Genomic DNA, 14647 nt, shown 5'->3' on the forward strand with positions numbered 1-14647 from the left:
ATGAACAAAACATTATAGCATCTGTTTCTGCACTCTTTATCAGTTATAAGTTTACAGGCCACCAGACTGCATTTCTTCACACAACTCAGGAGAAAGAGAAGGCTAGTTTGTTTGACAGTTCTCATGCCTCCCACCGCTAGCTGCTAAATGGGGCAGACGGGCGGGTGAGCAGCAAACTGGTTTAGTATCAACTAAGACTCTCACTACTTCCTCAGAGAAATCCGTAACTTCCTTCCAGCATTAAAGCAAAGAGTGGAGCATTTAAACAGTGATTGCTGACAGTTTAACTATGTGTTTTCAAGTTAATTAGCTACACATCTCTCACTGCAAGCAGAGCCATTACTGTGTAAACATACTTGGGGAAAGAACACAAATGCCACTGAGCCAACATTTACACAGGCACAACTACCTCACAGGCCCAGTGAAAGTAAAAGATTTTACTTTCAGCGACCTGCACCGGCAACAGGATGTTATTCAATCCAGCTTTGATTATGCACGCAGACACAATTTTGCAGTCTGAGACAAATTTCAGAAGATGTCACAGGGCAAATCAGTGGAACTTGCTATGCTTTGAACTTGAATGCTTGTTATGACATGCTCACTGATGGCCAATTAATAGCCTAAATACATAAAGATATACTTTTACGATTTCATTCTGCTTTTTAAGACTGGTTGGCATTTTTAATAAAAATTATTTTATTATATTATAGGATCTACCACATGCCGCATCTCAATGGGGTCACACAGAGCAATCTGTCAAGCAACAATCAAAGCAAAATAATATTAAAAATAAAAAAATAATAAAAACATTTTTAAATGCATAATGTGCATTAGAAAACTAAAAAAAACAGGACAATCCGATAAGCAATAATTGTACAGTACAGAAAAAATGTAAATATAAATAAAATGACAAAATGTGTTCAATATTTGTATGGTTGAGTAATTAAAGTCAGTCGACAAGCAACAATCGTGAAGCATGGGGAAAAAAACTTTTTTTTTTAATGTGTGTTTTATATTGAGCATTAGAAGTGCTTAGTGAGCACTAGAACAATATTAGTATGAACAAGTAAACAAAGCTAATCCCCTTTTTACTCTTGTCATACTCAAATACAATTTGAACTACAGATATGTGAATAATTACAACTACAAGCATTGCTAGACACCTAAGCAATGTAATCTTTCTGAAATTAAAGGTGTCTTGGAGGGGGATAAAAGGATGACCAAGAGGGAAATGGCAGCGGAAGTGCTTGATAAAGTCAATCAAAACCCCCTTTTCTGGTAGATGGGAAATGTGAATAATTGGCCTCACGAGGCCCAGCAAGTCATTTCCTGTCCAAGGAGGACACAGTTCCACCTCACTGAGAATCTGTCACATGGCAACCTGAGCTAGTGAAGTGGAACCCTCCCAAAGTCCTGCAGAATTCTCGTCTCGGGGGCTGGTGTGGGAGTTCTCATGTTGTTTCAGTGCGTGCAGAGAGATACAAGCGAGCGCTCCTCACTTCCTCTGATCCATTCCCTCATCACATCAATCATCCCCATTCCTAACATTGTGATCACAGTGCCAGCAGTTCCACACTTGTTTTCCTTCCTCTTTCCCTCTCACTTTTTTTTTTTCATCTGTGGATGGTTTCTCTCTCACGCTAATGTTAGCCCAGACACAGAGGACGCTGGGCACGAGGGGTTATAGCGTCGACATGGGTTTCCCACACAGCTGTGCTAATGCCACCTTTTACGCACAGCTCAAGCATGTACAGAGGAGGCACTTGTGTGCATAAAGTGAGAGTATTCATCAGGACTTGAGATGGCCCACTTGTTGCTGAGGAAACAGTGTCATTTGACTTGTTCACCTCCCCCTGCCAAAATCCACTAATCAGTTTAACACTTTTGTTTCTCCATCCTCTGCTGAATAAAGGTAAGCAGGGAATTTAAGGTCTGTGCGGACACTGGCTAGATTCACACACCTGTAGAATACAGTTGTCAGTCTGTTTTAAAGTGCTAAAAACTGTTACATTCACACCCAATCCAGTTTAGATTTAGAGCGGCAACTGTATTGTATAACCGAAGCAACTCTAGACTCACAATAAATTTTTGAGTGTGAGAACTGTTGTTATGTAATGTTCACACTTAATTAAGTTATGAATAGGAGTGACAACTTCATTTTATAACTGAAATGACTCCAGATTAACAACCATATTTTGAGAGTGGGTTTGAATAACCTGTGCTGTGTGAACAGAATTATTGTTACATCATGTTCATACATTACTTGGATATGAACATAAGTGACAACTGCATTCTATTCCCGAAGCGACTCCAGATTAACAACAGAATATTGAGAGTGAGTTCAGTTAACCTGTGCTTTGTGAACAATACTGTTGCTACGCTGTTCACACATAATTTACGTTTGAATATAAGTGACAACCGAAGTCCAGATTAACAACAGAATTTTTGTTACAGTTATCTTATTCATAACATAAATTATGTGTGAACATAACAATTGTTCTGTTCTCAGAGCCCAGGTTAACCGAACTATACTCTAAAAATGTGTTTGTTAATCTGGACTCACTTTAGTTACAAAACGCAGTTGTCACTTTTATTCATAACTAAATTATGTGTGAACACAGCGTAACAGATGAGAGATGGAGAATGCATCTGTGACATTATGACCACCATCATATGTCACCACTGACTAAAAGGATATTAAGATAATATTTATTATAACAATCCTTTACATTTTTTTATGAGAATTCAGAAATAACCTTTTATAGCTCACTGCAGCTGCTATTTTCAGCAAATGTGTCAAATTCACAGATTTTTAAGGCTGCTTAGATAAAACAGGGCTGAAGACCACCCACATAGGAACTAAAAACAACTATGGTTAAATGTACTGTCATTTGGTTACATTTCCTCTTTTTTCTTCTTCATCTGTATGTGACAAAGAGTTAATGCTAATCACCGAGAGGGAAGGTGACGACAGTATCTCGTATTAGCATTAGCAAGGGATGATCGGCTTACTGAGTGCGTAGGCCAGGGGTGGCGAACGTCGGTCCTGGCGAGCCGCAGCCCTGCAGAGTTTTGCTTCAACCCTAATCAAACACACCTGAACAAGCTAATCAAGGTCTGAACGGTTATTAGGAAGCTACAGGCAGGTGAGTTTTAATTAGGGTTAGAGCTGAACTCTGCAGGGCTGCGGCTCTCCAGGACCGGAGTTCGCCACCGCTGGCGTAGGCAATACATGTCATCTCTGCCCCCACCTATGACCGGATCAAAACTCTGGATTAATGAGCATGTTCTCAACTGACACACAAATTAGTAAATGCCATTTTGACTGACACACAGACCTACAAACACATTCACTCTCATCCTTAATCCACTTGGATCCCTATTTGTTACAAAACTGACGTACTATACAGCTGGGAAAGAAGGCTTTAACAACGTCACTGTTTCTTTATGGCATCACAGAGGATGAAGTCATAGACAAGCAGCAACAATGTAGACTGTGATACAACATAACACCTTCTAAGCAGATTTAGGTATCTCTCTGTTTCTCTCTGTATCTCTTCCCTCTTGGCTGTTTTTCAGGGGTGGCCTGAGAAAGCACAAAATCCAGATAACCCTATGAAAATATAAATTGTCCTTATATGCCACATGAACATCTGCCAGGTTTAACGTCATTTATGCATTAAGTCACTGGTTGTCATGTCTTCTGAGTCAAATGCTATTTCATCTTCATTACAACCTTATTATGAGACACTTTCAATCACAGAATAAATTATTTGAACAGCACATCATGACAAGTGCAACCATCTTAAAACTACTGATTTGTATGATGTCCGTTCAACACAAAAAAACACCATACAATATAGTTCACTATATACACTACATGTTTGAGTTATATGTTAAGTAACATTCTAAGATATAAAACAACTTTCTCATAAAGAGTTAAAGAAAACAATTAAACTATACTCCACTTCAAAACCTGCGCAAACCGCATTTGTTTACTCGAAAATCAGGTCAGGCCGAGTCGCTGGCGAGTCGTTCAGTCTCAAAAATGGTGAAAAAAACAACATGTTTGTTTTCTAATAGCACATGCTATTTATTTTTATAACTTCAGAATAACAAAGAATGACATGTATATTTGTAATGTAGTGTAGCGCAAATTAATATATTACAGATGTTTTGCCTTTTAAACATTTGAATCCACGAGAGTGGATTACATTCGCGTTCTTATTAGCAACTAGCAGGCGTTTTTCCGGTTGCAACGTTCAACAGGTGTTATATAAAGCATAGCAAGACCTTATTGCTTCATTTTAAATTCGCTAACATTTTCCTATAAATAGCCATAAAAAAAGATGACCAAGCCATAGCTGAAAAGCCAAACCTATAAACTGACCTAGAGCTTGATTACTTTTCTTTCCATCTACCACCACACGCAGCCACCAATGAAATGTCCATTATTTATTTCACAAGGGCCGGTTTAAGATAAATGTTGAAAATAACAATGAAGGTCTCACATCTCAGGGGAGAATAATATTTATTTCAGGACCCACAGTCTCTGCCATCCTGGTCCTGGTAAGTAAAAGCTGGTCACATAAACAAAGTATAAATATTCTAAAAGAGTGAGTGAGAAGTTATAAGCAGAAAGATGTTCCAAAGCACTCTATCTCTCACTTCCTCAAATACCACTGCCTTCACTGTGTCATCTTTACTTTGTCATCTGGCTAGGATCAGTTCTCTCCATCCTCACTAATTACCATGAGACCATCAACATCATTGAACAGCTTAGAGAGCACATAGATGAATATCTACATAAACACACATGAAAGTACATATCCACAAGCACTGACATGAAATTGTCCATTATCTATAAGGTTTGCATGACTTGTGAATCTGCATATGAGTGTTCCTTCAATTAGAGGGATTATTTGAAATCTAGGAAAAAATTAGACTTTTTCAAACTACAACACTGTTCAAAAGGGGTCTGTATTTTATTTATTTTTACAGTAAGGGTGCATTAAACTAATTAAAAGAGACAGTAAAGACATTTATAATGTTACAGAAGATTTCTATTTCATTTAAATGCTGTTCTTTTGAACTTTCTATTCATCACAGAATCCTTAAAAAAGGCATCACAGTGTCAAAAAAAACTAATATTACGCAGTACAACGTTTTCAACATTGATAATAATAAGAAATGCTTCTTGAGCACCAATGATTTCTGAAGGATCATTATTGGAAGAAGTAGAATTTTCCTAATTTATACATTTAAAAATAAGAAATGCTGGAATTACTTACAATTGAATTATAATTAATCTTCTAAAACTGTAATGATTGCTCTTTTTAAATTATTTAAATAATTGATAAGAGATTCTTCAATATGAAACAGTATAATTTAGAAATTTCTCATAAATGTGGTAGAATATAAAAGATGTCATATTGCAGCTATCTTGAAAAAACAAAGCAACACTTTCCAGGACATTTACTGTCTTTCTTTCTTTCTTTCTTTCATATTCTACCCTAGCTCTCTCTCAACACAGACTCTTTTTCTCTGTCCAGTCACATATTGACGACATATTGCACAACAGTATTACTTTTGGATCAACATTAATACGTCATTATTTCTGGGAGACATTTGATTTCTGTAAATTCATCTGCCAGCAATGTTCTGTCTCACCATCGTCCAGCTGTGCGCACTTTGAAGATGCACAGCACTGATCTTTGATAAATCCTCAGTGTATTTCAAATCCCCAAGACAGACCTCTGGTCACTCCAATAGAATGCACTACAACCATCATAATGTTAAACATTCTGATAATAATTATTGTTTGAAAATATATATAAAAATATATAATACATGGCCCAATGGCAATTTGACAAAAATCTAATTCATATGAATTAAATAGCTTTTTAAGAGTCAGAGGCTCACAAGATCCAAGAACCTGCAGTGAAAGCACATGGGCTTTCTTATTAAGGACATAATCTGTTCCACCACATTCTTGTCAGGCTGGACTCGCTGCATTGATGAACTGTAATATGAGAGGTGGCAACAAGCTTAAGTAATTGGACTGGTATATAGCACTGAGTGTCAGACAATAGATAGTCATCTCTGCAACAGCCATCTGACCCTTTGTTCCTGCATGGTTTCAGGCGTGATTTAGAAGCTCATAACTGCCTGGTTTGATCCCAGTCAAGGATGAAAAAGGGGGCAAGCAGAGCAGAGCGGGACCGGAAAAGTCTAGTTCAATCTGATGAACCGTACAAATCTCGGGTCCCCAGTCGAATATGGGCTCCCCAAAGGTGGTCCAGACGCTACAGCTGATATGAAAAAAGTTATAAAAACACACACAAAAATGGGTGTAGGATGTTCACCTATCCTATCTGTGAAATGTAATTGCTAGTAAATTGAACAGATTACAATGATACAGCAAGTTAAATCTTTTTGAAAGACTAAAATAGTATCTTCTTGTAAAACATACTGCAATAATCTTTGTTTTATTCACAACTTTGTAAATCATTTTATATAATTCATATACAGTATATGTACACAAAATATATAATATTTAAATATACTATATACATTTATATAATTGTCAGCAACAATAATGACCATTTCTTAAGATTACAATACAAAATCTTCATATTACATTCTCAGAGTAGATTCTGAACTTCAGATCAGCTTCAACATCTTTTGAAGTTACAATAGCAGAGTGAACATGATATACTATAATCTATGACTAACCTTGCTAATCTATAGTTGTTTTTAAACGAGCACCATCCTAAAGTGGCAGGTCAAGACTCTCTAACAAAGGCAGTGGTTTAAATCCCACAAACCTGTCTGACTTTCAAAAGAAGGGTTTTGGCATCCCAGATGAAATGTGAATGCGGATATCAAAATGGGCGAAACCCTTTGAGGGGAAAGCACTCAAGTTTTGAGGTCTAAATAGTCTAATTAACCCTTATTACACAGAGTGGCTATTTGAATGCAGTGAGTAATCTGACACCTCTCTTGGGGGTCAGAATCTTTTAAAGGCACAGTGGCCGGTACAAAAGGTCCTTAATCTTGAACCTCACCGACAGGAAATATCAGCCTGGCATCTTGCTCTCAACTTGCTATGGATCTCCTTTATGTGGCCACACATATTATTGAGGGATGTGATTCTTCTGGCAATACAATATGAAGGTGAAGGGGCTCAACGGTTAAAAAAAAAAATCTACCCCCGGTAGACTATTCACAGACAGTTTTGTGAGCTGTTTCAACTGAAAGAAACTTGCAATGATTGATCTTGAAATATGTCAGTGCCCTTGTTTTGTCTCATGTTTTTTCTAAGGCATGTTTATAAAAATTACTTTAAAATCCTAATTGAACTATGGCCTAGTCCTGGCTTAAACTAAGCCCTGTCTGTGAAACAGGGCCCTAGAGTTTATTTTAAACTGTATTGCATATATGTGCATGTCATTTTTTTCTATGCCAAGATTATTTCTATAAGGCAACTTGCAACCATCTGAAGGTAAATTCCTCTGAAAATGTAAACACTGAACTTTTAAAACAGCAGTATTGGCTCAGCCAATGGTGTGAGTTTAGGGCGGGGCTATGTGTTTGACTGACCAATGGCAGACAAAGAGTCGGTATGCACTGTTAGTGATACTAAATTCTATACACTTGATTCTGAGTGATTCTAATAAGGAGTAATAACACTAACATGACATAAAAATGCTTGTAATTCCTTTTATATTGTTTTCTTTCTGTGGTATTGCTTGGAAATTTTCCTTAATCTACTCGGTTACAGCACAGAGTTAAATATAGACCCTCACTCATCTTTTAACATCAAGATTAACACTGTGACTAAAAAGCAATTTGATTGACATGTAGAAATGCACTTTTCCTTCTGAGGTTGCTCATCAGAAAATTTCATACCAAAATCCTGCCTGTTTCACATACTACAGCGGTTGTAAAATGATGTGACGAAATAACCCACTAGTTACTGATTAGCCACTGTCTCATGCTGTGGGACTGTTTGCACTAAGGTCTGTGGTATGACCTGTAGCGTGACCCGTATGTATGACGTCAGAGAAATATCTCGAAGAGTATAAGATATCTGGCAGTTACTCGAGTCATAATTAGATTTACATAACCTGTCTGCATGATTCTGTATCCGAATAGCTTTTCAGATTTGCCCCATGCCCACAAGAGGGCAGCACGAGCTATGGGGGTAATTATCTCAAGATGACTGTATGTGGATCTATGCACACAGAATGCCTCAGGGATTTTTTTCACACATGGGCATCAGAATACATGGCCATTGAAAGAGTCTTTTCAAACACTGAATGTTGACATCATAAGGTGAATGACCCTTTTTGTGTCAATATTTCTACACTGATAAATTGTATGACTTTCAAAGTTAGTTTCTAAATGTGCATTCCACAGTTCTAAATAACAGAGTCTGTGACCTCTCATATCTGTCTGGCTGCAAGTCATCCTTTTTAAATGCTGATGCGTTTATCGTTATTGATATATCAAAGAAACTGATCCACAGTGACAGACAGACAGATGATTATATATATAGATAGATAGATATTATTTGAACTATTTTAATGTCAAATTGCCTAGTTAATATACAACTTTTACATGTTTTTTTCTTTTAAAAATGTTTTTCTTAATATTTTACAGTACAACTGTATTTTGATTTAAAATATTTTACATACAGCTAACTAATTAATATAGTATATTGCATTCATTTTCCTTCAAAACTATATCTTCCCCCCAACAATTTTTTTTGCAGTGGAAGAACATGCGGTTATTCCACTGTAAATCTCGCAGATAAACCCGTCATCTTGTGGGACTGGGGGACACGGGCGGGGCTTCCATACACGCCACGCCCTTTAACTTTTGAATATTAAAATTAGGCATGCGTTTGCCACCCCCATTAACTGAACTTGGTGTCTTGAATGCGCATTCAGTCAGTCGCGGACAAACGCTCTCATGGCTTCTGTGTAATGTATACCCGCCGCTGAGAGAGAGAGAGAGAGAGAAGCAGAATAAGAAAGATAATAATTTCAGATACGCTGGGATAATAGGAGGCAGTTTTCTACACACTGCAAAGTAGTCTTCTGAAAGAAATAAAGTTGTTCTCCACCCGTGCATGTTAAATCGGGGAGTACATTAGAGCCGTGAGGCGGCTACAACTTCTGAGTCTCAAAGCAACACCAACAAGAAGGCATGATTGTGCGACGGAGTTCAGTATTTTCTGCTTTTTACCTTCATGCCTTTTTGTTATGCTTGCCGACGAAGGTAAGTCTGTTTTAAATAACTTAAACGTTTTTTCTGTCTTTGTGTTATTTATTTTCAAACCATACAACACAAAAAGATGTGTATTAGGCTATAAAACAGCATATAAATACGCGTATCTTGACAAATATCTTAGGTGTGATATAAAAACAACCTTGTTTGGACCTCTAAGCAGCGCAAACGTTCTGTATCGTTCAATTTGACACTGACAGATTGGGAGACTGGCAAGTTTAGTAATTCCATAAAACCTGACACATTTGACTTTACTGCACTTTATATACACGGATGTAAAGTTTGCTCTGCTCAACAGGTGTCTGACGCATCGGGGCACTTCGAGCTGGAAATCGTATCGATGCAGAATGCGAACGGCGAGCTGCAGAACGGCTTGTGCTGCGACGGCGAGAGGAACCCGGCGGATCGCAAATGCACGCGGGACGAATGTGATACATATTTTAAAGTTTGTCTGAAGGAATATCAATCGCGAGTTTCCGCGGCTGGGGCTTGCAGTTTCGGAACTGGATCTACGGCCGTTCTCGGTGGGAATAAATTTTCGACCAAGGGAACGCGGAGTGGAAAGTCAAGGATTGTTTTACCCTTCAGTTTTGCGTGGCCGGTGAGTAGATGCCCCTCCTTTCTCATGGCGATTTCTTGTTTTAGAGCATATTAACGTTGGTGATACATCGTAGCAATGTTTCGATCCACGTGCGCGGTTTGTCCTGGAGTTTATACCTGCTCGAGTGCATGACACCGTACACAACAACAACCCACTAAAATCGAGAACTTCAGTTTAATCGCTGCATTACATTTTCAAAGTGGTGCCAAAGTTCATTACACTAGTCAACCACTTTGAATTTGTTTACTGATGAAGAAAGTGATAAAAGTGATCAAATTGAAATGCTAAATGGATGTAAGCAAAGATGTTTCTTTGGCAAAACATTTATAAATGTCTTGATTAGAATTTTGTGCTATGTTGACAGTGGCCTGCAGTAAATGCACTCCTCATGATGATCCTTTCAGTGTCTACTTTTTAGCAGTCAGCTAACTTGGTAAATAAATACATCAAATAAACAGTTATCTTGCACCTACTCAGCCTGCATTAGAATGCAAATCAAATAAAAGAAGATTTGTTTGCTGTGAAGCACGTGAGCCGAAGCTCCACAGAGGAGAGATTTACCAATGTTTGTCTTGCAGCTCTAAAGAATTTATGAGTTGACCATGATCTCTTGAAATGGTAGTCATCTGTTTAAGGGGCTTTTTATAACTTTTTATCAAGTCCTTCTAAACTGCAGGTGATTTGCAGTATAGCTGTGTGTTATGATATGCAGCAGTGTAATGGAATCCCTGCTGTAGTATGTAGTGTGATGTCTGCCAACATGAGGGTCAGATTTTAGCTGTATTAACTAAATACATTCTGGGCCTGTGAACCCCTGGGGGTCCCTGAAGGTACTCCAAGTGGGTGAATGGAGAATGTAGGCTAGATAAAACATACTTTTTTAGGACATTTCTGGTTATGTTCTAATTATATGTTATGTAGTGATGTTAGTTAATATTCTTAATGAAAGTGTTGCTCTGAGAAAATCTAGCTCTTTTTATACTCGGGGGTCACAGGGTTGGCTCAGAGTCTGGTTGGGGGTCGTAAGGGTTGTAAACCTTGGTGTAGTGTAACCTTAAACTGTTTATTTTTGTAGCAATACCTTTGTTGGAGCTATTTTAGTGGTATTGATCTACTTGATACAGTTTTCTGTGATTCTCCATTCGGAAATAGATATTCACAGGATTCCCATGGTCCTGGAAAACATGAAAATGTCAGGGAATGTGATTTTGAGGCCTGTAAAAGTTATATATTAATCAGATCTTAAAAGTCATGGAATAGTTGGTTTTTGTTTAGAAAGTGTGGGAACCCTGTGTTCATGTTAATTTCTCAGGAGCTCTTGACTGTGAGGATGTTGAACTGTCCTTTCGCATGTTCTGTTGGCATGAGCACTTGTGCACCTGCTTGCTTGATGATGTAATTGTAGATACATTCAGCGGGATCAAAATGATAAAAAAAATAAATAAAAAAATCAAAGGACAAACTGTCAGTCTGTCAAAGAAAACGTGTCCCTGTTTGAACTGTTCGCCCCAGTGAGCTGCCCATCTGTCCACTATGTGAACTAGATGGCCAAAAAAAGGGCATGTGTTGATCATATAACACTCCAGCTATTTTTGTGATGTCTACTTCCAAATCATACTGCAAAATTACGATATAGGACACTTCAGTCAGTCACTAATTATTTTTTTCGGTTGGCAGCGGGGGAAGAGTTAAAGTTTAGGCTTTGTGTCAGTCACGGCTGACTGGAGACTAGGTATTGCACCTTTTAACTTTGCAACCCTCTGTAATTACTCTCAGCAAGATCCCAGACACAACAGCCAAATCTCGTTGCCAAACTTTAAATGTTTCATTTACAGCCATACCACCCATTTATTTTGCACATTTTAGTGTATTTGATTGCCCCATGCTTTTAGATTTAGAGAGGGTGTAGAGAGAAAAATAGAGCGAGAGCGAGAGAGAGAGGGGGGTTTTAGGCATGGCCCACCCAGACAGAGCCAGCTTCAGCGAACATGAAACAGGGGGTGACAATAGCCGGGCCAAACTGGCTACAGGGAGGATTACTGTGCATAATGGAGCCAGTCCAGGAATAATGCCGGCCCAGGGCAAGCAACAGGAAGCTGCGTTCGACTCAGCAGTGATGAGATCGGCTCCTAGACAAACCTGCCCCAGTCCTGACCTTACTTCTCATACTGGCCGTTTCAGCAAATTACAGCGCTGCTCTCTGGCCTCTTGGCCCTGAATGCACCTGGGGCCTGTCTGCTCAGCGTGAGCCAAAAAGCTGGTTCACCAACAAATTGGATAATTCCTTTTTTCCTGTCCCATCTTCTATTCAGCATAATGGTCTGTGAACCCCGTTCCCTTTCCTAAAAGCCAAACTAGAATTTATGTGTGTATTTAATTCATGTCCCTTTCAAAGTAAACACACAATTAATCCAAACCATATTTTAAAGTCTTTCTTTTGCTTGTCTGAGCACATTCTGCCCATTTCTCGTGCTATTGGAAAAGACAGCAGGCTGAAGGTCGGTGTGGGAATAAAAATGCAGGTGAACCGTCCACAAGCCTGAGGTAAAGAGCTACGGGCAGCTAAGGGGATAATGACATGCTTGCTTTATACAGTCTCCTCTGATGTGGCACTTAAGCGCAAATTACTCAAGTCGTTGAATGAGGAAATGCATAATTTGTCACCCTTCTCACCCTTGTTAAGTTCTTGAATGAGGCAATGTTAGGACATTGTAATGTAGTGTAGTACTGTACTTGTAGTGATGTTTTGTTTAGCTAACTTTTCTCAATCACCTCACACGCGACTTACTTAATTCAGACTCATGATATTACCAGGGAACATTTTGTTGTATTGAGAGGTCTAATCTTGAATACACACCCTTTGACTGGATATCTGACAGCTGATGTGCCGTTTGATCCGATTCTCTCCTCAGTCCCTGCCAGCGATCGCCTTCTTGAGTGACAGGAGATTAGATGGCTGCCAGTAGCGTTTTATGTGCGCACAGGTGACTGACAGACCTGTTATCAGGGAAGCCGGTCTCATTTTTCATGCCAGAGAGAGCAGTGAAAGATTGTCAAAAGCTTTCCCTGCTAGCCCCCCTTATCTCCGGCCAGCACTCCTGATAGGAATCTCCCACAAAAAAGGCCTTCCTTCTGTAATTGCACCTCCTGAAAGGCAAAAAAGGGCATCTGCCTTCTTGGTCATAGTCTAGTTTTCCAAGCTGCTAATGTAAATCCTGTTGTCTTTGATTGATTGGAATCTGGTGGAGTACATCCGGAGCCATTGTTGAGAACGTTTGTCACTCTACATGTCAGCCTCTCCTTATTAGCAATCAGACTTTTACCAGCCGAGATATCACTTGACAGATTCCCACAGCGAGTCAGTGTGATAAAAGCAACAAACGAGAGGCCTCGGCCGTTTGTAGAAGCCGAAAAACGTCCCATATCAGAGCTCAGGGAGTTTGGGAGTAAATGTAGACCTTTATCAGATGTCTGTGCAGGCCTAGAATGATAAAGCAAATGCAATGTAAAGTTTGGGAGTCTGCTGATGGGGATAGTGAGCATTCAGTGATGACACTGAGGTCAGTGACAAGCATGGGAAACATGAACCTGGCAGCAGCAGGCATTTAGAGCTGATAAACAGATTGTGAGTTATGAAGTGAGATCCACAGCGGCCCTTTTCTTTAAAACTTCCTCTGCTTCTCACCAAAAAACTGACATTCATTTAGTCTGTTTAAACCCTTATAGGGCACAAAACGTTCCTGTTGCTCAAAGAGTAGATAGAGCATGTCACTAGCAACGCCAAGCTCATGTGACTTTGGATAAAATCATCTGCCAAATGCATAAATCTGAATGTAAAACTACATAATGTCAGGAAAAACAATTGCTTTGGTTAAGGTTAGGTAAGTCCATCACCTTTTTTAGTCGCCGTCCTGTTGCCCCTGATCTGATGAGAGGTTGTGCTAGCTCATGTCCGGACATGTCCGTTATAAACGGCAGCGAGCACTTTCAAACACATGTGTGGAAGTGCAGAGCAGCTGAAATCAATGAGCTGTGCGCTTGATATACATAAACTGCCAAGATTTGTTAATTCAATGGGGGCCGTGATTCAACATCATGTTTGTGTTCACATTGCGTTCAAGTGTGGACAAGGAGAGAAAGGACAAGGTGTATCTTAACAGAGGTGTCACAGCTTGCATCAAATAAACATATTTGTACCCATATATCCAACTGATATTTGACAACCATAAGCACAGTGACTGTAGCTGGTTAGTGAGTTTGAGAAGTGTAATTTTTATTTTTTTTTAGCACCTGTGCTTTAATAAGTGCTTGGACATTTTGCACAGTAAAACTTTCTCAAAGTAGTTGAGTAGTTTTGTTTAATGCACTTTAGCATTACCGCTACATGCAGATGGACGTCCTTGGCTGTTGTATCTTGGCCATACATGCTGTTTTTTGGGAAATTAGTTTAAAATACTATCAAAAATGTATTGACTAAATATGTCGATTTGGATCTTGATATTTTTCAGGGCATCGAGACCAGAATGGCGCAGACTAATTTTAGCTTTTTGTGCAGTGAGAGGTGCTGTGCGTTGGTTTGTTTGAATGGTGTGGTGTAGGGGACTCAAGGTCCATCCTTGCTGCAAACGGACAGTGAGAACCTTGGTGATATTGGAAATTCCATGGTCCCTCGTCAAGAGTACGAGTGTGTGAATTTGACAAGTAGGTGCCGAAAAGAGACGCTTCAGTTCTGGCACAGGCACGTTCGCACAC

General features: G+C 39.1%; 1 protein-coding gene across 1 annotated transcript in view; it reads left to right on the forward strand.

Moving 5' to 3' along the window:
* The first annotated feature begins 8943 nt into the window (after positions 1–8943).
* Positions 8944–14647, forward strand: part of LOC107585528 (protein jagged-1b-like) — a 29787-nt gene continuing 24083 nt past the window's right edge. Inside the window, exons 1-2 of the mRNA XM_016272574.1 lie at positions 8944–9285; positions 9593–9895. Coding sequence (XP_016128060.1) covers positions 9214–9285; positions 9593–9895 — 375 coding nt within the window. The 5' untranslated portion in view covers positions 8944–9213. The remainder of the gene's footprint in view (positions 9286–9592; positions 9896–14647) is intronic.

This window comes from Sinocyclocheilus grahami, unplaced genomic scaffold, assembly GCF_001515645.1.
Source record: "Sinocyclocheilus grahami isolate Dianchi unplaced genomic scaffold, SAMN03320097.WGS_v1.1 scaffold71.1, whole genome shotgun sequence".
NCBI lineage: Eukaryota > Metazoa > Chordata > Actinopteri > Cypriniformes > Cyprinidae > Sinocyclocheilus > Sinocyclocheilus grahami.